The sequence below is a fragment of the Pelodiscus sinensis genome, chromosome Z (assembly GCF_052426305.1).
Source record: "Pelodiscus sinensis isolate ZL-2025 chromosome Z, ASM5242630v1, whole genome shotgun sequence".
NCBI lineage: Eukaryota > Metazoa > Chordata > Testudines > Trionychidae > Pelodiscus > Pelodiscus sinensis.
The window spans coordinates 13,633,368-13,656,659 of record NC_143085.1 but is presented as its reverse complement, the minus strand read 5'-3'; the positions used below and the strand labels follow the sequence as shown (position 1 = coordinate 13,656,659).

Genomic DNA, 23,292 nt, shown 5'->3' with positions numbered 1-23,292 from the left:
TTTATGCATTGTGCAAGAAAATCAAATATTTGCTTCTGCATCCATAATGTAACCATTAACTGTTGCTATAACTTCTGACACTATTTATTTTACTCCATGTAAAGGTCACATTGGTTAAGAAAAAGTAATCTACAGCAAGCATTCAAATCAAATGTATTTTATCAACCAACATGTGAAACAGTAAGTCTCTAATGAAAGAGACCATTTTTTACATTTTTAAAGGTCTGATCTTACTCCCTTTGAAGTCAATGCCAAAATCTGGATTGATTTCAGTAGAAGATGGAGTAGGACTGAAAGGGTAAATCAGCCCAGCAGTCACCACTGAATTACAGGCCTCATGGACTACAACTGGTCCATTTAAAAGTTGTTCTTTTTTTTGAGCATGCTAATTCATATCCACAGATATACAAAGGCTTTCCTCTCTCCTTTATTATAAGTAATCTGCCTTCTTTATAGACTTTCTGATATACTGCCTTCTAGAATTTAATTTTAACTTTTCCTTTTTTAACCCAACTTTTCATTTTCCAGTCCTCTCCCCAGGTTCCTTTCTTTTTTTTTCAGTTACATACCTCTTACTATAGTGGCTCCCAAGTTTTAGTCAGTATAATATCCCCTGCGGTATTAGCTGGATCACAAATCTCTTGAATTCATGGCTAACTAACAACAGAGCCTCTCTCTGAACAACAAAATACTAGCTACTTTAAGAGCAATGTCATCAAACAAATGCCAATTTTTAAAGTTGAGCAAGTAAGGAGTTATAACATGTCTTTCATGCCTACTTTTCAGTCCCATTTGCCTCTTCTCCCCTCCCATCGCCCAAACAGCATTGATACTTGAACTTTTTGGGAAATTGTAATTCAGCTTCCATATACCCAGTCCAGGAGCACTCACCACAGCAATAACAGGAATAAGCACTCCCAGGTTTCCTGCACTACTGGAGGCCTGCAAAAAAAAAAGACACATTTTAAAGATGGGAAAATGCCAAAGAAACACAAAGTAATCTCAAGTAATAGTTACTACAAAGCTTACTTCCAATGGCATATGTTCCAATGGCTATTTGTACAAATGCATCAGTACAGATACATTGCAAATTATGGCCTGAGCCAGCAAAATCACTGTCACTCGTGCAGAGTACTACTGAAATCAATGGACTGTGAACAGGTTGAGGGCTCAGTCTACATGAATCCCTACAGGGATTCCAAACAGGGACAAAGCCTACTCATGTGGATCCAGACACAGGATCAGGATCTAGAACTCTACAAGATGCATCATTTTTCCCTTCCAGGTGAAAAAACACTAATTATAATAAAAAAATGTATGAGCAAAGGGGCCTTCAATCACAGACACAGCTCTATTACAGCTGAAAATCAAACTTCACACTTTCAGTTCAGGAGGAAAAGATACATCGATTATCTTTATTCTGAAACATCTAATAACTGAAAATCTATTACTCTACATGCTCAAAAGTTGTCAAATATTTCTCAGAAATCAGATTTTACTTTTGAACTAAAGCCAAGATTATGAATCTGTAAAAAATAAGGAATTTAAGGCACAGAAAAAACTGTCCATACAACTTAACAAGTTAATTTCTTCTTCATGCAAAAACCAAATTTTGCCTTTCTACAAAATCTGCTGAACAACTAGTTAATTCTGAAATGAAGCAAATAAAATCAATGCAGATGTGTTTAATAATCAGGCAAAAAGATCTGGGGTAATAAAAGGCCTGTTAAGAAGCACAAGAGATTTGACAAACAACAGAACATTATAAGCCTCATCAATGACATAAAAAAGTGAATACGAAACCACTGCTAATTATGGAAATGATTCAACGATGGAGTTGGGACTGCAGCATGGACAGAGCCAAATTTATTATGCAATATTTTTAAAAACATTCAAGAGTAAGAAGTAACAGAGTCCTAAGAATGATTTTCAAAATCGTTTTGAGAAGATTATGCCCCAGAAATGGGGTCAAGATTTAACTAGAGCCCAGCTAATTTTTTTTATATATAAAAAAAGTTTCCTGTGGGACAATAGAGTGAGGTCAGCATGTCACTTTGCACTCCAAAGCCTCACCCTCTTCAGATGGCCAGCATCCTTCCTTCTTCCCTCCCTCCCTGGTGCTTGGGGCAGCAGCTAAGCAACCTTCCCAGTTTCTCCCATGATCAGTTGGGGAGTGGTGCAGGAACCATGCGGCCTCCCCAGTGCTCCAGGGGGCAGAAGTGTAACCACACTGCCTTCTTGGTGCGGGGGGGCTGGAGCCAGACAGACTTCCCCCTCCCCAGTACTGGGGGGTGGGCTGGAGCCATGCAGCCTTCCCCTCTCATCACCTGTGCTCGGGGAGGAGGGGAAATGAGTGGGAGCCGTGCAGCTTCCCCCCTCACCCGGTGCTTAGGGAGCAGAGCCACACAGCCTTCCCTGCTCCCTAGACCTTGGGGGGCGGGAGCGAAAGGCCCATGGCCACCCCCACCCCAGTGCCCTGGAGAGGCAGAAGTGGGATGGTGAGTATAGCAAACGGGGGACACAGTCCCCTAGTATTTTTAAAATAAAGAAGCATTGTTTCCTAGCTCAGATGAATCTTACAGTGGATTTGCTAGGGGTGTGAAGTCAACTGAGATATAAGTTCCTGGAACACAGAACATGGGAGATGCACAAAAACTGTTGGGTTGTCCTGGAGATGAGGATAATTTGTTTTAAAGTGGTTTATATACAAGCACCAATCACTTATCCAGGAGACCAGAATAAAAAAAGCCTGGTCATAGGCAGGATTTTCTATAATGGCATTCACTGAATTTTGTTGAAACAATAAACTGTGAATTCATCTTGTTTCACAGCTGAGCTGGCACCCCAGATTAGAAACTCTTATCCTTATGAAATAAGCAACCTATCAGCTTTGGTCAGTGACATAAAAGGCATTTACTTGTTACAGATTCAGTTTATCTTCAAAGCAAACAGATTCTATTCATTTCAAAGAGATTTGCCAAGAGAGTTCAACCAATCCCATAAAAGGATAAGAAAAGAACTTTGCACTATTAAAATTTGAAGTGTGTGTGGGGGAGATGAGTAGGTGTGGTTTTGGGAAGGTTAAAAAGAGAAAAACAATTATTAATGTACTGCTAGAACAGCTTTGGTAGGGTATAAGTTTAGTCATAAAATAGCACCAATTTAAATGGAATATATACATGCACACAACCAGACAAACCAGAGAGTACGCAAATGAAGCGCTGATTAGCATTTTGTCACACTTCATTTGCATAATCTATTCCAATCGTTTTTGCACAATGGGTTTTTGTGCAAAAACAAGCAGTGTGGACATTTCCTATTCGTGCAAAACCCCCTTTTTGCGCAAGATCCTTATGCCTCTCCGGAGACCAGAATAAAAAAAAGCCTGGTCATAGGCAGGATTTTCCATAATGGCATTCGCTGAGTTTTGTTGAAACAATAAACAAACTGTGAATTCATATGCCTCTGGAGAGGCATAAGGATCTTGTGCAAAAAGGGGTTTTTGCGCAAAAAGGAAACGTCCACACTGCTTGTTTTTGCGCAAAAAAACCCTTACGCAAAAATGGCTCGAATAGATTATCCAAGTGAAGCATGACAAAATGCTAATTAGTGCTTTGTTTGCATACTCTCTGCTGGCAAAAGCAGGCAGTGTAGACAAAGCCTTAGGAACAAGTTTAATCTAAACCTATACAAATGGCTCTTAAACTGAGATAAAAGTGTGTCCTGTTCACACCTGAGTTTGTACCAATTTAACTCAAAGTGAGCATAACAATTAGTTTGTGCATAGACAAGATCATAAAATACAACGGAGTACTTACCTGGAAGCTGGAGATCCAGATTCCAATATCAGAATTAACCTCTCATTTGAATTTTGTTAGCAATACAAGTAATGGCCCCCATGACCAAAGAAAACCAGCCCCCCCATTCTGCTTTTCTGTTAGAGATCCCTGGAACTATCAGTCATTTTACATTTCTCATTCTCCAACAATGTCAAACACTTCTTTTCTTCTGTCATCTTGCACTCTCAGAATGTAAATCAAGTGCACTGATTTACCGCCTCTCCCCCACACCACATGCACACAGTAGGGTAACATATTAGGGATATAACAGTTTAGTTGGTTAAACATTTAACTGATAAGCAAAAGCTTATCAGTTAATGCCACCGACTACACGCATCTCCCCGCCTCCCCCCCACCAACCATGGCTCTGCCAGTAAATTTTTGAGAGGACTTGAAAGCAGCCTGGCTCAGTCCCGGCAGCTACCCCCACTACAGCTCTGAAGGAAAGTATTTTAGGATTTGGTGGGAAGGAGCCCAACTCAATCCTAGCTCATTCTTGTATTGAGAGTTATCCACACCGCAGCTCTGCAATAATACTTCCCTTACCCACCAGCTCCTAAATTACTTTTAATGCAGAGCTGCACCAGGACATGGCATGAGCCAGGAACAAGTGCTTGCAGTGCTAACCCTTATTGATTAATCATATAGTAGACAACATTTTTGTCTACTACAAAATTAACAAATTACATGCTTCTTACATTTCAAAAGGAAGCCTCACAAGGAGCATGGGACCAATAGGGGACTCCCACTGGCCCCATGCTCTCTGAGGCGCCTGAGCCTTTGAAATGTATAAGAACCCCACTGGGGTTCCTGTACACTTCAAAAGCAGAATTGCAGCAGAACCAGAGTGAGCAGAGATTGCTTCATTCTCCGCTTGTACTGTTTCCCGCTGTGCCTCTACTTCCCCTACCCACTACGGAAATGGTGGGGGGGAGGGGAACGAGCTGATAGAGGCAGCAAAGAGGGGGAAGCAATTAGTTGCATTACTAGTCTACTATCTGATATGCTTAGTCTGATAGTCAACTAGTTGCTTACATCCCTACTTCTAATCAGCAAAGCATCATAGTTTCTCTCTCATTCATGTGAGACTGTGCCTCTTTTCCAAGCTAACCAATTTAGCAACCAATTCCAACTAATAACTTATTCAATGATGATAATCTGCACTGTTCTCATTACATCTGTATTTACTCTAAGCTATTCCACTCTATATAATTTATTGTAAATTTATTTGCAAAGGCCTCTGCTAACTCTAATCATGGAAAATCTACATGTGTTAATCACCATTCAGGATAAGTTAACATATGTACTAATTAAACTGCAAGTTTATAACACTTCTCTCTTTCTTAGGAAGCAGTAATAACAGGAGTCCAGAAGTTAGGACTTCCTGTTTCCACTTCTGTCACCAGTCTGTTGTGGGTCTTAGAGTAGATATTAAGTGACTTGTCCATCTCAATTACCCATTTTTCAGATAGGTTATAACATTACTCCTTAAGCTTACAGATATTATGTGATGCTTAATTGATATAGGAAAGGCTATGCATGTAATACACTAATAGGCACCAAAATAAACACATCAGTTTCTCATTTATTTCAGTAGTTAAATGTGTCATTAAGTGTATACACTTGGTTCAAAAGAAGTAAGAATTATGTGTTTACATTAGACATATCAATGCAGAAAGGTACTGAGTTCAATCTCACAAATTGTATACTATTCCTTACCTTTAATGCTGGTCCCTTTTCACTTGCTCTCTCACTGGCTCTTTTTCCTTCCAGTCCAAGCTGTACAAACAGTTCCAGCAAATTCATTAGTAATTCATCCACAAGGTGTTCTCCCTGAATGTTAGCAGCTATGTTAGCCAAGGCATTAATGACAGCTAAGGAACAGTGTCTGACAAGGGGAGGGAAAAAAAGAGAGAGAGAAATTAGAAATAACCAACTTTTGAATCAAAAGCTTTGTATTTATTTTATAATGGTTATTTATTTTATAATGGTTTCTCACTAACACCTGTAACCAGAAAATCTGCATAGTACTGACAGTGGCAATATTTTGTTCATTGCAGGTTTAGTGAAAATGGATATTATACAGGGTTAATGCATCCTCTGGAACTCCTTGCCAGATGATGTGGCAAAGGCTAGAATTTTAACAGGGTTCAAAAGAGAGCTAGGTAGATTAATAGCTATTAGCCAGGATGAGTAGGAATGGTGTCCCTAGCCTCTGTTTGTCTGGAAATGGGTGACAGGAGAGGGATCATGTGAGGATTACCTGTTGTATTCCCTCCCTCTGGGGCATCTGGCATTGGCCATTGTCTGCCGACAGGATGCTGGGCTAGATGGACGGTTGGCCTGACCCAGTATGGCCGTTCCTACGTTCATTAGCATTCCGATATAAAAAGCCAATCAAATACCTCTTGAATCACAATTAAAATGCATGTAGTGGTTTCAACATCAGAGAGCACATAAAAACAGCACCAAACAGAGAAATGGAATAAACTAATTTCCACCCTTGGCGCCAACACTGATGTGTGAAGAATGAAATGGAATGTCATCAGAAGTCTCAATTTCATCTCTAGAGAACGTTTTGTCTTTTGCCACCCATCACCAGTTCACCAGGGCCCATTTTTGGTATGTAAAACTGAAATCTAACATAGCTGAAAGATATGTATTTCTGGATTGGAAAAGTTTTAGGTGATATAGAAAATCAAATTAATTAATGACATGAACTGGGCAGGACAGTTCATGAAAGCCTGTATAATGAGCATGTACCAGTATGCTCATCTGTAGTTACTGTCAATCCCGCACCTTCATTAGACTAGAATTCAAGCATTTTTAAAAGTTAAAATTATAAAGCAATGTAATTCTGATACAAATTACCTTTCCATAGTCTTGAATACTAATTAACTTGTTATATGACATAATGAATGCCAGGCAGTGTCCTGCAATTTTATACGGCAACACCTCACTCAGATAGGGCCTGATTAACTCCTACTGATGTTACTGGAATATTTTCTATTAGTTGTTAACAGTAATTGGATTGTGCCTAGTTATTAAGCATTCTTTCATAAATTATTCTTAAGAAATTCAGTACTATAATAGTACTGGGGCCAATCCACAGCCTTCAATGGTCTGTGCATCTGGCACATTAAGACGACAGTTTGCAATTACTGCTAATACATTAGATGTTTTTGACACCAGCTAAAATGTACCAATCAATCAATCAGTTAGAGAGCTGGGAGGGTGGAAAGGGAGGGGAGGGGAGAGGGCATCTTTTGAGTTTACAGAAAGCTCTTCTTTAGTTTAGGATACTTACTTGGAGTGTCATAACTAAATACAAAATGCAACAGGAGGGTTAGCACAATCAGTTCACATATATTACAAGGTGGTGAAGTGGGTTATTAATATCCATTCAGTTAAGAAGGAAAGGAAGGGAGCGGAGGGAAGGGGGAGAAGCCACTGGGGGAAGGCTGCTAGTGGATTATGAACTGTTGTAACAAACCATAAATCTACTATGTCTGCTCAATCCATGAAATTTAGTGTTTAGAAATGTTATGAATTGGGCAAGTTTTCTTTGACGATGAGCACTGATAGATCTGATGCAGCAGTGATTGCTTTGTGAAAAGTGCTTACCCACAGGAAGGCTAGGTCTACACTACGAGTTTTCTTGGTAAAAAAATATGCTACTGAGGGACTCATTTGCATGAGTCGCAATCTCATTTGCATGTTTTCTGCCAATCCGTTTTTGCGCTGGGGTTTTTGTGTAAAAACAAGCAGCGTGGATGTTTTCTTTTTGTGCAAAAACCCCTTTTTCCGCAAGATCGGTATACATCCTTTTTGGGGCATAAGGATCTTGCAGAAAAAGGGGTTTTTGCGCAAAAAGAAAACGTCCACACTGCTTGTTTTTGTGCAAAAACCCCAGCGCAAAAACAGATTGGTAGAAAATATGCAAATGAGATCACGGCTTATGCAAATGAGTCCCTCGTTAGCATATTTTTTGCCAAGAAAACTTACAGTGTAGATGTAGCTGAGATGTAGTGTTTTGTCTTATTTTCCTGTGTGAGTTCCTTCAAGAGCATAGTTACTATCTGATTTCACCTGCAGTTGCCATTGGAACATTTAGTGCATGGGGAAAGGCCTTCTATATGTTGTGGTACCCATGTGTAGAGCCCAACGATCTTGAAAGGTGTGTTTGGGTATGCCGATCATTGTAACAGTGAAGATATGTCCACAAGTTTCATATCAGTTACACTGGGAGGCTCTGGGGCTGCTTTGAGTTGGTATCCTGGTCTGTTGGTAGCTTTGCTTTGGATGATGAGTATGGAAAAGTTGCAGCATCATTTTAAGACCAGAAGATGGAGTTCACAAAAGATGTCTTTCAGGATGGGATCCCCATCAAGCTTTGGATGGCAGGTGATAGCAATGAGTATGTGATCAGAGGGGATTTTATTTCTGTACTGAAGCAGGTGCTCTCAGGCTGACTGCATTATGGAAGAGCCAATCTGCTTCTCTGGTAGAATGCCGCTGCCTGATGAAGGTGGCTTTGAGTGTTAAATAAGGTGCATATCCTGGACTTTTTCCTTGGAAACATATATTAATTACTCACGCCAAACAATCGGTTTAATCTTGTAGTTAGCCATGACACCCTAAGTTTCTCAGATCTGAAGAAGAGCTCTGTGTAAGCATGAAGCTAATCTCTCCCCAGAAGTTGGTCGAATTAAAGACCTCACCTTCCTACCTTGCCTCTCTAATATTTTGGGACAGACTGCTACAACACCACTGCACACAATCCTTCTGACAGAATTGATATTTCCTGATGCTAACCATTTCTGAAAGACATCTAGGAATCCCTATTATCATTCACTGCCAATACATTATCCTACAGGTGCTAGATATCATTGCAACACTGAAGAACTAACTGCTCATCAAGAGAAAAAAAATCACAAGCATGTTATTCATTCTAAAATCCAGCAAATGGAAGCAAGAAACACACACCAGTCATTTTTAAATATTCAAAGTGTTACTTCAAAAAATACAGGACTAGGAGACTATATGAAATCAAGATAAATTCAAAACATCCTCCCTCTCAGAACTGGACAATTAATGTTAACAAACCTCAGGAATACAACAAAAAGATTTAAAAAAAAAAGCTGTAATGTCTACAGAAAAATGGTGAATATTCATAACACAGCATGAAAGCTGATGCTTGATTTAAATATTCATGAATTCTAAGGAGGCTTTTATAACTTTAAATGTTACCTGTATCCATGATCCTTGTGATCTTTAGTAGCAGAGTAAACAACTGAACTGGCTTTAACACTGATTTGCTGGAATAGATTCCATACCTCCTGGTAAATATATTGCTGTAAGAAAACAAAGTAAAGTACCTTGAATAAAGTACCCACCAAAGGAATAAACCCGGTAAAATAAATTCTATCCAAACAAATAAAAACCTTGTATAGGAGTATATTTAAAAATCTAGACCTAAGTGACTTAGGAGCCTGAATCCCATTATCAAAAAAGATTGAGGTTCCTCAGACCTAAATACTAATTGGGCACTCCTAAGTCACTAAGGAGCTTGTGAAAGCATAATTTAAATTTTTCCCCTCTATATCAGGGGTCAGCAATCTTTTCAAACCAAAGACCCAAAATACATAAAATTCAGAAAAAGTGATTAACAAAAGCTATATAAAAACGCCTATTTGCATGACTGAAAATATACAACTTAATATAATTGTTAACTGACATAATGATTAATAACATAAATGAAACATTGTACTCTCAGACTTTATTTAATGGGACTTCTGCTGCTGCATCTTTTCACACATTTCTTTGAACTTTACATCATAACTGGTCAAATGCAGCTTCATGCATGCATTCAGGCTGTCTTCTGTCAATCTCATGCCGGGGGCAGGGAATGTGGGAGAGCAGGAGTTTGGGTTGGGGTGTATATGAGGCTCAGGACAGAGGGCTTGGGTGTATGATGGGCTCAGGGCACAGATTTGAGGTTTGTAGGTGGTGCAGGAGTATTGTGTCAGGGGACTGGAGATGTGGGAATGCAGGAGTCTGTGTTGGGAAGTATAGGGGCTCAGGGCAGAGGTTCTGGGTCAGTGTTCCCTCTAAGCTGTGCGGCAGCACAGCTTCACAGGTAATTAATCAGCTCCATGCATTGAGCCTCTGTCTGAGAGAGGCTGATTAATCATCTGTGAAGCTGTGCTGCCACCCAGCTTAGAGGGAACACTGGTCTGGGTGTATAATGGACTCAGGGCACAGTGCTGGGAAGCAGGGGTGCAGGAGTGTTATGGCAGGGGACTGGAGATGTGGGGTTGCAGAAGTTTGGGAATGTGGCAGTATGAGGGGCTCAGGGCAGGGGGTTCAGGTATACGATGAGCTTGGGGTTGGCGTGGGGGAAGGGCTGGGCAGGCATTCAGAGGTGTTATAATGCTGCAGCCAGATGGTGGCTGGGCCACTTGTTGGCCAAGTTTCATTTTTAAATAAAGTAAAATATGATGTCCAACACAAAAGTCTTCAACATTGTCATTATTTATGGGAGTGGCGGAGAACTTTTTTGGGTTGGGACCAGAGTCCCACAGAAAAATTAGTTGGGGACTACACAAGTGAAAAGCAAAAAAGCAACCCCTCCAAAAACCTCCAACCCTTGCTGATGTGGCCTTCAACTGAAACACCTCACTCCCTTGGTACTCCAGTCCCATGGCGGGGGGTAGGGTCGGGTAAGTATTATTAGTTTCAAAGCCTCAGGCCAGATTAACTCTTCTGGGATTCCAGGGTTAGTAGAGTTTGTGGGCCTCCCCTCCCCCTGGGGTGGGACCACAAATAAGGAAGGGGTCCAGTGTGTGGGGCAGAGCTGCCAGTGAGTGGGATGGGGTGAGGGTGCACAATTTGCGTAGGAGGTAAGGGACAGGAGTAAGCTGGGGGTAGGTGTCTGGGCAAGGGGGTGGAGGCAGGAGCAAGCAGGGGGTAGGCACAGGATGCTGATGGGCATTTGGCCAGAGGACAGGAGCAGAGTGCTGATGGGTGTCTGGCGAGGCGGAGGGAACAGGAGCAGCTCGGTTGGTACCTGCTGGTTTCCAGGGACGAATATCTCTTGGGCAGGATCTGCAGGCAGCACTGGAAGAAGCACAAGTGCTGCTCCTTCAGGAAATCTAGACGCTCCTCGTCCCCAAAGTCTGGATCCTCTGCCATCATTTTAGTTTCCTGTCCCACCCCCAGCACCTGCACACTCAATGTACATCACTACCACATCCAGCGCGGCTGGATGCACTCTCTAGTGATCATGAGGAGGGAGGTGGTCATGCAGCTGCCAAGTCCCCCCTCCCCAGAGCACAGGGGAAGGTGGGTGGATAAGGAAGCACGTGCGTTGCTGTGGGGAGGGGAGAAGCAGCACGTGCACTTCCCCACAAGCTGGAACCAGCGCAGAGCCTTGGGGCTCCTTCTCTCCTCCCCTCCCCTCCCACAGGAAGCCAGCACTGGTTCCAAGCTTGTGGGGGCCATGATGCTGGATTGCCAGTGTGGGCTCCCCATTGTGGGTGGGGATGAATGAGGGGGAGCTGCGCTCACGCCATATTTAGCTCCTAGGTGACCCATATATGGCTCGCAAGCCATAAGTTGCCGACCCCTGATTTAAGGGCCTCTTTAGTCTGGTTTGTTCTCTTAGCTCTTCTCTCCTTACATTTCCAGTGATAACTAAGCAGCCCAGCTGGTCAATGATTAGTACATCAAGTGGAGATGGTGGCTGGCAGAACTTCTGCTGTAAAATCTGCAGGATAGGTTCCATCACTTTGGGAGTGTCCCTAAGTGCCACTGCAATGTGCCCCAGAGCTCGAATTGTATGGTCAGGAATCAAATGGGCCTCCCTAACAAAAAACAAACAAACAAGCCACATTCACATCCAGAAACAAAAAACACACCTACCACTACAAAGTGAATTACAAGCTTATGCTGATACACCCAGAAATTAAGTGACATTACAGTTTAACCCCTTGATGCTGTTCCCCCCCCATGATAAACAAGAACATACTTCATAAAGGAAACAAACAATTGTTTTTACAGTAGTAACACTGATCTGTTAATCATTCAGGATAGCAAAATAGGTGGGAAAAAATAAAAAGCCTGTCTGGAAAGACCAATCAAAGTAGAGTTGGGTAAATATAGTGGGAGCTTCTCTTGGAGCAGTCTTGTCAACTATGTTGCCTCTGACTCAGACCAACTGCTCAAAAGGAGAGAGCTAATTCAGACTCCACAAGCAGTTATTAATTGTGCAGAACATTAAGTGATTGGCATGTGAAGAGCACTGAAAATTTAGCAAAAACAGACATGAAAACCGTATTCCAGTAAAGTATGTAGCCCCAGCAGTATTAAAATAAAAGCCCAATCCCACAAAAGAGCTTCATGAACCAAACCATATTCCCACATGCAATTTCCCTAATTTCACTGGCATTTCACACAGGGGAAACTCATGCTTAGCATTTCACACAGGGAAAACCTCCTTAGCAGAAATGGGTCTTAAGTTAAATTGACTGAAGACAAAAAATAATGGATATTTTGCTTAATAACTTACTTGTCACTCTCCTGTGAGATGTACAGTCGGTTAGACAAACTGGCTAGAAAAGCCTCAATGATCACTGGATCCACAGAAGAGCCAGATTTCAAGCTCCTACAAAATAGTAAACACATAACTTGCCAGGAGAGCCAAACAGCAACAGTTATATTTTCACATCTCACTTTATGTGAGAGTAAGGATCCAATACAAAAATCACTATGCACAACTGATACAATCTCAATTGTATTCAATAAGAAAAAGATTCCTACAAAAGGATATATGCACATTAACAAATATTTGGAAACCCTAAAACATTCTAGAGATCTTTACATTTAGATGATACTGTTCAATTTCTTCACATTTGTTTCATGAGTTCCACATTCTTTACATGTTCATGCTTATGTACGTATAAAATGTAAGTAGGGTGGAGAAACACTAAAGATTTTTTTAAACATTACATTTTTTAAAATTTAAATTAAATACATTTTTCTTTTAAAAATAAACTTATTTAAAATTAACTGAAATTATGACAACCTCTGGCCTAAATTTAGTACAATCTATTAAAATCTATTTAACCAGTACCTGTTTCCTGCAAAACTTTCTTTAAAAAGTCCAACAGCTGAACTGTAGCTAAAACCATTGAACCACTGTTTGTTGAAATGCTTAAGCAGTTTGGCAGCAGTGGCCTCTTCAACAAGCACAAAGAAAATATCTTCAGTGTATTCAGCTAGTTCATTTCAATGACTAGTTCCTTCAAAGTTAAGAAACCAAACGGAAGTTGAAAAAACAAAAAAGTATGTTTTTACTGATAGATTTGAATAGGAAAATAAGGTGTAAGAGGGTGAGAGCTATTAATACTAAAATTCTGAAGGACATGGTGAAAGAAACAAATTTAATTCACTAACACTTCCTCTGTCAGTTAGTTTTAAATGCAAAGCATGTTTTAAAATAAAATTATCTTGTAGTTTTATTTAAAAAATGAAAAAACTTGATAATAGTATTTTGCATTTTATGCAACTTCCATTCAAACACAACTTAATAAACACCAGGAGTAAAAACTTGTAAATAAAAATAAAATCTTGTAAAGTATCATTCCAAATTTTCTAACATAATAAAAATGTAAATATTAAGATGATAAATATGAATACACAGAGCGTTTTCCAGGCGACTTACAGAGAAGTACCCAATTAAATGTAAAAGTTCCATTTAGTTAAAACATGTTGATCTACAATGCTTACCAATGAATCGTTTTAAATGAAAATAAAACATATAAATGCAAAACAACATTAAAATAAATTATTTAAGTCAAGGTTTCCTACTTGCCAATTTAAATTATATTTAAAATTCAAGTGACAATAACTACTTAACTTCTCTGACCCTCCTGCACTTCACTGCTGATTCTCTGCCCTTCAGTGTCTCAATCTGCAGAGCAGGAATTACCTTAACTCCCTTCCTTCGAGAGGGAGACATAAGGAAGGCTATATGCCGTATACCTGCGATGGCATTTTAGACCCTCGACGGGATGATCCAGTTTACTCTTCTCCCAAGCACCAAGTGGCACATGAGGAAGAAGGTAAACAAGGATTTATTTAAGCATCCACCAAGATTCAGATGCAGTGAGAATTATCTTTTAGAAAGACAATGGGATTAGGCTGTAACTTCTCCTGCTGCAATCTTCCTCTCACCGTGCATCCAAACAGAAGCTACGCAAGACTGCAGGAGCAGGTGATGATGGTTTAGAAAATGAGAAGGAGGTTACTTTCCATTTACTGAGGTCAGAAGCATTCACCAATGCATCTGCTGTAGGAGAGTTTATTGTGCCAATCTCAGGAGGGAGTCGATGCCTTCTGAGCACACTGGTGGTCACCAAATGACCAGAAGATAGCTAGTGTGACACGAATCTTTAAGAAGGGTTCCAGAAGTGATCCTGGCAATTATAGACCAGCAAGTCTAACATCAGTACCAAGCAAATTAGTTGAAAATGTAGTAAAGAGTAGAACTGTCAAACACATAGATTAAAATAATTTGTTGGGGAAAAGTCAAATTGGTTTCTGTGAAGGGAAATCATGCCTTATTTATCTACTAGCATTTTTGAGGGTGTCAACAAGCATCTGGACAAGGGGGAAAACCAGTGGATATAGTATAGTTAGATTTCATAGAATCATAGAACACTAGAATTGGAAGGGACATTAGAGGTCATCAAATCCAGTCAGCTCCCCTCATGGCAGGACCAACCACCATCTACATAACTTCCAGAAAGCCTTTGACAAGGCATCTCACCAAAGTCTCTTAAGCAGTGGTTCTCAAACTGCAGTCCGCAGAACACTCATGGTCCATGGCTGCCTCAGTTGGAAGACACCACGCATGCACCCTCCCTGGGTCACTTCCCATCAGATACAGCATTCGGGTGTTCCACATAATCTCCGGGTCCTCTGGTTCCACAGCAGCAGCCTCTCTTTGAGGTTCTTCTAGTGCTGGCAGTGTGATGAGATCTCCCAGATTTTTGGCTCCTGTCATCTGGGTCTCTGGAGGGAGTATCTCTGCAACTCCTGCAACAGGCCCTTCTCCTCTGGCATCCAGTCCAAACTGAGTGAATTATTCCTTTTTATGCTGCCCCAACATTGCAGCATGCCCCATCTGGATGAAGGGGAAGGACTTTCTCTGATCATACCTCTCCTGTCTTAGTTCAGGGTATGCATACCCCATCACACACCCTCCCCCTTTGAGAGGGAACCCAGCTGGTGTTCTCTCCCACTCTCCTCTTTGCCCAACTTGGAAAAGAAATCCACATTGAATAGGCCTTACCTGGCCAATGGAACATGCAGAAATCATAGGGCTGCAGGGAGAGATACCACCGCATGACCCGGGGGGGGGGAGGGGGTGGTCAGTAATCAGCTTAAAGGTCATTCCTAGCAGGTAACAACAGAAGGCATCAATAACCCGTTTTACCACTATGGCCTCTTTCGCAATCCTGGAATACTTTGTTTCTCTTGGAAACAGCATCCTGCTCAGGAAAAAGACTGGGTGTTCTTCTCCATCTACCTCTTCACATAGAACCACTCTGAGCCCCACTCCTGAGGCATCAGTTTGGAGTATGAACTTCTTTGAAAAAAAATCTGGGTGTACTAGGACTCTTTCTCTTGCTAGTCATCTGTTGAGGTTCTAGAAGGCCTTCTCCTATTGATCTGTCCATTTCACCTGGCAGGGTTGGGAATTCTTTGTTAAATCTGTAAGCGAAGCTGCAATGGTTGCTATGTTCGGGATGAATCAGCTATAATAGCTAATCAGACCCAAAAACTGGTTCACCCGCCTTTTTGTTCTTGGTGCTGGAGTTTCTGCTAGTGCTTCCTACTTTGTCAACCACTGATCATAATTTACAGGCTCCCACCATGCATGTAAGTCATTTTGCTGGATTTGCTGTTAGGCCCGCCTCCCACTAGGCCTGAAGAACCTCCTTGAGGTGGTACAGGTGGTCTTTCCACATACCACTGTAGATGACAATGTCATCTATACAGGTGGCTGGATATGGTCATGTGTTTGTAATAGTTTGTTCATTAGTCTCTGGCAGGAGGCAGCTACCCCATGTAGTCCAAATGGCATAGCGACAAACTGGTAGGAACCAAATGGTGTGGAAAAAGCAGTCTTTGCCTGAGAATTAAGCAAGAGGGGTATTTGCTAGTACCCTTTTGTCAAATCAATGGTGGACAAGTACTTGGCCCCTCCTAGGCATTCCGGCAGTTCTTCAACCCAGGGCATCAGGTATTCATTAAAGCAGCATATAGCACTGACTTTCCGGAAATCGATGCAGAACTAGATAGCCCCACTGGACTTCAGCACTAGGATGATAAGACTCCTTCACTCACTCGAGCATTGTGCTGAACTCCTGTCGCACAGCCTCCCACGTCTTCCATGGCAGTGGCTAGTGTATGTCTCTCATCTTCTGTCTCTCTGTTGCAATGTGGTGGTGTATCAGGTTTGTTCATCCCAAGTGGGTAAATAAGACATCTTAGAAGGTCTCCAAGAAGTGCTGTATCTGGTTCCATTGCAAGGGGCTGAGGCCTTCCCCTAGCTCTACTAGTTTTGGGTCTAGAGGCTCGCCCTCTAAAGGACCTAGTTCAGAGTCAGGGGATACTGATGCAATAAACATGGCTTCTCAGGTCTTCAGCAGATTCACTTGGTACATGTATACTCCCTTCCTGCAGCCTGGCACCCTAATTTTGTAGTTCCAGCAGTGGTCCCAAATTCAGTGGGCTACAGCTCGTGGCAGAGACTTCTGTTCATTCCTTCTGGGAGCACCTAGTGTTGGCCATTTTTGGAAGACCGGATACTGGTCTAGATGGACCTTTGGCCTAACCTAGTCTGACATTCTTGTATATTTATGTACAATTAAGGATATCTAATGCATTGAACCCAAATATCCAAATAGTTTCTAGTTGTACAAAAGTTAGTCCTTCAATGAATCTAAGCACAATTCTCACCTGCAGATGTTGTCTATAGCAATGTCCCGAAGCTGTTCATACATGGACGGTTGACTCTTCTTGCCAGACATTACATTTAGAGTGGACTCTGAATGCTCATTTGTTACGCTGATTTTGATGTCATTGACACCTACTAAGAACAGAAACGGAACATAAGAGACAATGTCTTTTGCTGTATCTTTGCTTCAGTTGTGTATATATAGGCAAAGGAATACTTAGCAAGTGAATGCAATATAGACTAGGACACCGGTGAGAGTGAGAGATGCTCTGAAGAACTATGGTAGCCATTCTTCATCTGGTAACCAAATTCTGCTATTTCATTACTCAATTCGCTGTCAGAAATGTCCACCCTTCCCACTTTGCATGGATTTGAATATTGCTTTAGTAGTACAAGTTAAACCTCTCGGGTCCGGTAATATATAAAGTCCGTCAGGACCATAGATGTTGCTGGACCAGAGAGCCACTGGTCCAGAGAGTCCAGGAGGCAGAGAGTGGAGATGGGGGTGTGAGAGCCATGCTGAACCTTTCTAAGTCCGGGGCCGGTACCAGAGCCACAAAGGCTCTGGGTCCGAGAACCTGGTTGCTTGGGACTAGATGAGGAGCCCCAGCAAGCCTGGGGCAGTGGAGCCCAGCAGCTCAGGACTGGCTATAGAGCCAGGAGCCCAGGGACAGGGTAGCCTGGTGATCTACTGACAGACCCCAGGAAAGGTGGAGTCCATCAGTAAAGGGCCCAGAACTGGTCCCTGGTCCAGCAAACTCTTTCCTCCAGGACTGGTCAGGTCCTGAAAGTGCTGGACCAGGGAGGTCCAACCTGTAGCTCTAAGAGCATGTAACTAGCACTCTCAAAGCAAAACACTCAAACTGAGCACTAGAGGTTTTTCAACTAAAATTTGTTGAACTACAGTAATAAGTAATTAATTTAATAAACTGCTTTTACATTGCCTTAGTTTTCATATTTGAATCTAATAACTCTAACACTCTGAACTATCTTCAGCCAGATTCATCCCTGATGTACATCCAGTGAAGTAGTTCTCCCTAGTGTGTAATTAAAGCATGATTTTAAGGTGGAAAAACAACTGAGTAAAAATGAAGTCTCATACTCAATGTATCTATTCCTTATATACCTTCAAATTCAAGCTTGTTTTGTCAAGAAAAATAAGTGTGGGTTTGACTCCCTTTTTCACTGCAGACTATATGGAAAAGCAAGTTATTCTACCTTAGGCATCACTAACACAATTGTCATCTAAATTTTAGCTGAAGAATATCTACTAATTGTGGAACTGTAACAAGGAGAAGGAACAGAGTCACATTCAGATCCACAGACATTCTGCAGATAGCAGTTAGGGGAAAAAAAAACAATATTTGATTTGTAAATAAAATTGGAACTCCATGTTGACAGGGAGTCACTTTTCAAAATGCAATCACAACAATATCCAATATGTTAAAAGTTTATTATTAAATTTTCTAACATGTTGTTTATTTATGGGTTGTATTGGAATTTACAAGTCATAACACTGGCCCAGGCTCACTTCTGTCCATATGCAAGTGTGTCAACAAAATGTGGCTAACTATACTAGAGGATTGTGCCTCCTGTGCGCTATGCTCTCCAACCCCCTTCTCTCTGGGGGTAGGTGTCTGGCTACGGGGAGGATGCAGGAGCAGGCTGGGGGCAGAGTGTCTAGTCAGAGAGGGAAGGGGCCAGGAACAGCCTGTGGGTAAGTGTCTGGCCAGGGGAGAGAGTACAGGAGTGGGCTGAGGATGCAGGGTCTCGATGGAAGAGGTAAGTGAGGGAGTGTGTGAGGGACTAAATGGAGAGGATGTACAAGGGTGCAGGGTCTCGATGGACAGGTTGGATGAGATGTGCGAGGTCTTGGCAGGGTGGTGAGCAAGGAGGTTTGGCAGTGCAAGTTCTTGGTGGAGTAGGTATGGGAGGCTTGGTGTGCAAGGTCGCAGCAGGCTAGATCAAACTGGCCCCAGCTCTACCCTCTTCTGGGCCACCCAGAAGGGGCGGGCCAAAGCAGCCCCAGCTCTCTCTCCCTACCCTCAACCACCAACGAGGACTGGGCTGAAGCAGCCCCAACTCTCCCTGTCCCTCCTCCCCCCGGCCATCGTGGAGGACTGGGTCAAGGCAGTTCTGGCTCTCCTTCCCCTCATAGCCACTGGGGAGGGCCAGGCCGAGGCAGCCATGGCACTCCATCCCGCACCTATTGACCACTGGGGAGGGCCAATGCTGTGCCATGGCAGCCCTGGCTCTCCCCCACACCCACCAGATCAAGATGTGTATATTTTTCTGATTTAACAGTGCAGTCTAGACATACCCAGACTTGGCTATTTCTTATGGCTACTGCTAGGTCTTAGACATTAGGATGTATTTTTGCATGAATTTTGTTTGCATTCCCTTCACAAACAAAAAAAGCCCCCCACAACCCATGAATAAATAAAATGTTAGAAATTGAGAAAAAAAACTTTTAAGTTGTTATAATACAAGGAAATTAGTTTTATTTGTGATATAGCACACAACTGGAACCATATATAGAACAAATATTGATTTCATTTACCTGTATGATACTGGCTGTGGTACTTGTAAAGTTTTACTAGCACTGGAGAAGGAATCACAAGGAAGTCCCTCAAAGATGGAGTGACAGAATGAACCACAACAGGGAACCTCTCACACAAACGACCTAAACCCTAAAAGGAAACAACTGATACATTAAATAATTTTAAACTTTCCTGTTGCATAAACAGACCTATTGGTATTTCAACTGTAGGTGTATAACTTTAAAAAAAAACACACACATTGCTGACATATTTGTACTCTAGTGAGAAGAGTAACATATCTTTGCTATTCCAGTCTTGGTTACAGAATGATAACTGTGGACTGGTTTTGGAAAGTGTCCAACTGGAACAAGGCTGATGATACTGTAGTTTTCCCTTTTTAAAATGAAGTTGCTAGTCCAAGATAACACCATGCTGATAATCCTGAAGGATCACATATATTTATTGATCGAGTATGTGCAGCATGGGCAAGTTTCCACACACTAACCTGCCAATATGAATCAAACCTGATCTGAAAAGAGATCAGTGTGAAGACAAGACAATCCCCAGTACTTTTTCCACACTGTCCTCTACACAGACTGCCAACAAAGAGGGTAATTAGCTCCAACTGTGATAGGGCCTTTGTGAATGGGACACCTCAGCTTCTAGGATGGTGTGAGTTATTTCACACAGGCTACTGAAGATTATCATCATATAATCTCAGTCAATGTTCCCTGATGAATTTTCCATGTGTGGAATAAATTGTTTTATATGCACCAAGGCATGTGTGAATGTGCACCACAAATAAAACATAAAACCTAGCTGTGGGCACTCTACTAATCAGCTGAGTAGTATTGGAATGCCTCATACATGTCCACATAAGCACACAGCTTACAGGGAACACTGGTCTCAGTTTTTGAGCACTACCAATCTATGTTGCATATCAACTGGTGAACAAGAGGTGAAAGACTTCATATCTCTACTAATCCAGTAGCCACCCAGTCCCACTACATTTTTTAGTTAGATAAAGAAAGTAGGAACTCAGGATTGTCAGAAATAAATGGCCAATTGATTGAGAAATTCTAAGCTTAATAGGTTCTAAGAAGTACCACCTACTGTTGTTTCAAGCCCCTAAAATGGGGATGCAAAGAACACTGACAAGTATTAATATAACCAGAAGATGAGAAACTGTTAAATTAGTCAGTCAATCCCCAAGCAATTTACTCCATGATTGTTCAAATCAAAATACTTGTTTTCAACTCTTTAAAGACAGACCTGTAAGCAGCAGATCAGCAGTGGTAAGTGAGCAATGATGACTTTGCTGGAGGTCTTGGACTGAAGTTTTTCTGACAGCTTGATGCACAAGTTTTCTGCACCTTTGTTCCAAAAGAAGGAAATCAGTAACAGATCTGAAGAATGTATGTGAATTTATTAGCCTACTAGTATTAGGTGCTTACCAAAGACTACAGAACATGTAAAGAATTTGCTGGATCTACCTACTCAACAATTCAGAAACTCAGAAAAGTTTCACAGAATGTTATCCATGATGTTTTGATCTGATTTGTTTGGTTTATGATTATTTAAAACTCTGCTGGTAGTGTTTTGGTAAAAAAGTTTGGGGACCTTAATAAAATTTGAAATAAACAGTTATGTTAAGTATTTTGAATTGATATGGTGTAATAGGGCGGCTAACCCCCTCTGGCTGAAAAAGATTAAAGCAGGCTAGAAGGAGAACCTGTGCAGAACCCTGGCCAATCAGGGAGAAGATTGTAAGAAGTCAATCAGGGGACAGCTTGCTGGGGCAGCCCTGATTATAAGGAGCTGCTCAGCAGAGCAGTGGTCAGTTAGGGTACTGATCAGGGAGGATGAAGAACTGGTTCCTAGGGAGGCAGTGGAAGAAAGCAGTGCTGGGAAGGCTCAGAGGAGCTACAGAAAGTGAGGCTCCAGCCTGACAACCACTCTTCTGCAGGGCTCATGGAAGAAGTGACCCAGGGAACAGGCAGCAGTTGAAAGGGAAAGAAGGAGGGAAGGACAAGGGTCCCTGGGCCAGGACCCAGCAGAGTAAGTGGACCTGGGTCTCTCCTTTTACCATTGCACTGCACCTAGCCACACTGTGGAATGGCCTTTATGGACAGTGGCTTGCTCCTGAGGTGAGGGTCTAGACTGAGACTGCAACTGGCTGCACAGGCTGTGGAGAGTAGTGTCCTGAAGAGGACATCGTGGTCCTGGGAGCAACATGGGTCCAGAGCAAGAGTGTGGATCAACAACAGGTGAGCCATCAGCCAGAAGGTGGTGCAGAGGTTAGAGTTAATTCCCAATTTATTGCCTCCTGCTGGTCACACTAGTGAGTCTCACACCCTGTTATAGGTGGCTACAGGTCTGAAAAATAGCAGGGGAAGGGGGTGAGATATTTGACAGCCATCTACAAGTATTTTTAATTTCTCTCTATATAAAAAACTCCTATGGAATGACAGTGACATCATCACGTCACTCTGTGTTCTGCCTGACTCATCTCTCTCTCCCCCCTTTCACCAGTGTTTGGCTGCCGCACCAAGGCCTCCCTCCTCCTCCTTCCCCAGAGGCCAGGGAGAGAGTGCAGGGCCTGGCTAGGCCTAGAAGTTGCCCCCCTTCCCCTCTGATGGTCAGTGGAAGAAGAGCGGGGCCTGGCAAAGCCTGCAAGTGCCCCCCCTCCCCCACGTCATCCCTCTCCAGTGGCCAGTGGAAGAGCACAGGAAACCAGGATGCAAAAAGTCATGAGCACACTGCTTCCCACTAAGCAGTCCCTTCCCACACAAGCAGGGGAGGGACTAGATGGGTGCATTATGGGATTCTGACATGAGCCCATAACCACCTGCTGCACAGTTTTGGTCTCAGCTGACACCGGGAACATAGTTTAGAATGCAAAGCTACCCACAGTGCACAGCTCTTTGAGTCAACAATAGGCTTACTAATAGGGATGCACTACTCTGAACCACATTTGATTCTTCCCAGTGGCAAGGACACAGATCTTCAACTTTGCAAAATCAGGAGCCCAGAAGTTGACCATATTAGATTCAACTTTATGTCATAGGGTATGTCTAAACTACATCCCTCTGTCGAAAGAGGGATGTAAATTAGGCAAATCAAAAGTGCAAATGAAGTGGGGTTTTAAATATCCCACACTTCATTTGCATAATCGTGTCACAGTGGGTGTTTTGAAAAAAAGGGTATTTTGAAAGTGAAACTGCAGTCTAGACACAGTTCTTTTGGGGAAAAAAAACCAACCCTTTTTTGAAAGATCCCGTACTGAGGGGTCTTTTTTTGAAGGAACTGTGTCTAGACTGCAGTTTCACTTTTGAAATACCTTTTTTCGAAAGACCGCTGTGACACGATTATGCAAATGAAAGGTGGGATATTTAAATCCTCACTTCATTTGCACTTTTGATTTGCCTAATTTACATCCCTCTTTCGACAGAGGGATGTAGTTTAGACATGCCCGTAGTTTAGACATGGCTATAGAGTATAGCCCCAAGTCAGGAAACAATCCCTATTCAGAAAAGCACTTTCTTACTTTAACACACACAATTAGCTGCTTTCCTGAATTAGGTCTGTATCAGAGGCGATATATTAGAATGTTATACATCAATTATAGTTAACAGATTCTGTACTGTGGAGATGTCAATGCCTCTCTGTAGGCCAGGACTAATTTACATTTGTATGTTATGGTACAATAGTATAGTGTAGTCTCCCCAAACTTACAGCACATGTTCTTTGAATTAAGAAATGAATTTCCAAGCACTTTTAAGTTAGTTAACAAGTTTGTGATACAAAAATTTTAAAAAGTTACCCTTGAATTTTTCTGACAAGTTTGACTTTCTATAGAAAAAAAATAGTGAAGTTTATCACTAAA

General features: G+C 42.0%; 1 protein-coding gene across 2 annotated transcripts in view; it reads right to left on the bottom strand.

Annotated features, from left to right (window-relative positions):
• The window catches only part of PI4KA (phosphatidylinositol 4-kinase alpha), a 107,137-nt gene that overhangs the window by 62,313 nt on the left and 21,532 nt on the right, over positions 1-23,292 (bottom strand). The window contains exons 12-19 of one of the 2 annotated variants that reach the window (XM_075898245.2): positions 20,679-20,779; positions 19,427-19,556; positions 16,869-17,001; positions 12,409-12,504; positions 11,521-11,704; positions 9,090-9,193; positions 5,559-5,727; positions 892-942 (exon numbers count right to left, since the gene is read on the bottom strand). In XM_075898245.2, the coding sequence (XP_075754360.2) occupies positions 892-942; positions 5,559-5,727; positions 9,090-9,193; positions 11,521-11,704; positions 12,409-12,504; positions 16,869-17,001; positions 19,427-19,556; positions 20,679-20,779 (968 nt within the window). The remainder of the gene's footprint in view (positions 1-891; positions 943-5,558; positions 5,728-9,089; positions 9,194-11,520; positions 11,705-12,408; positions 12,505-16,868; positions 17,002-19,426; positions 19,557-20,678; positions 20,780-23,292) is intronic. The other variant, XM_075898246.2, reaches the window with a different exon arrangement.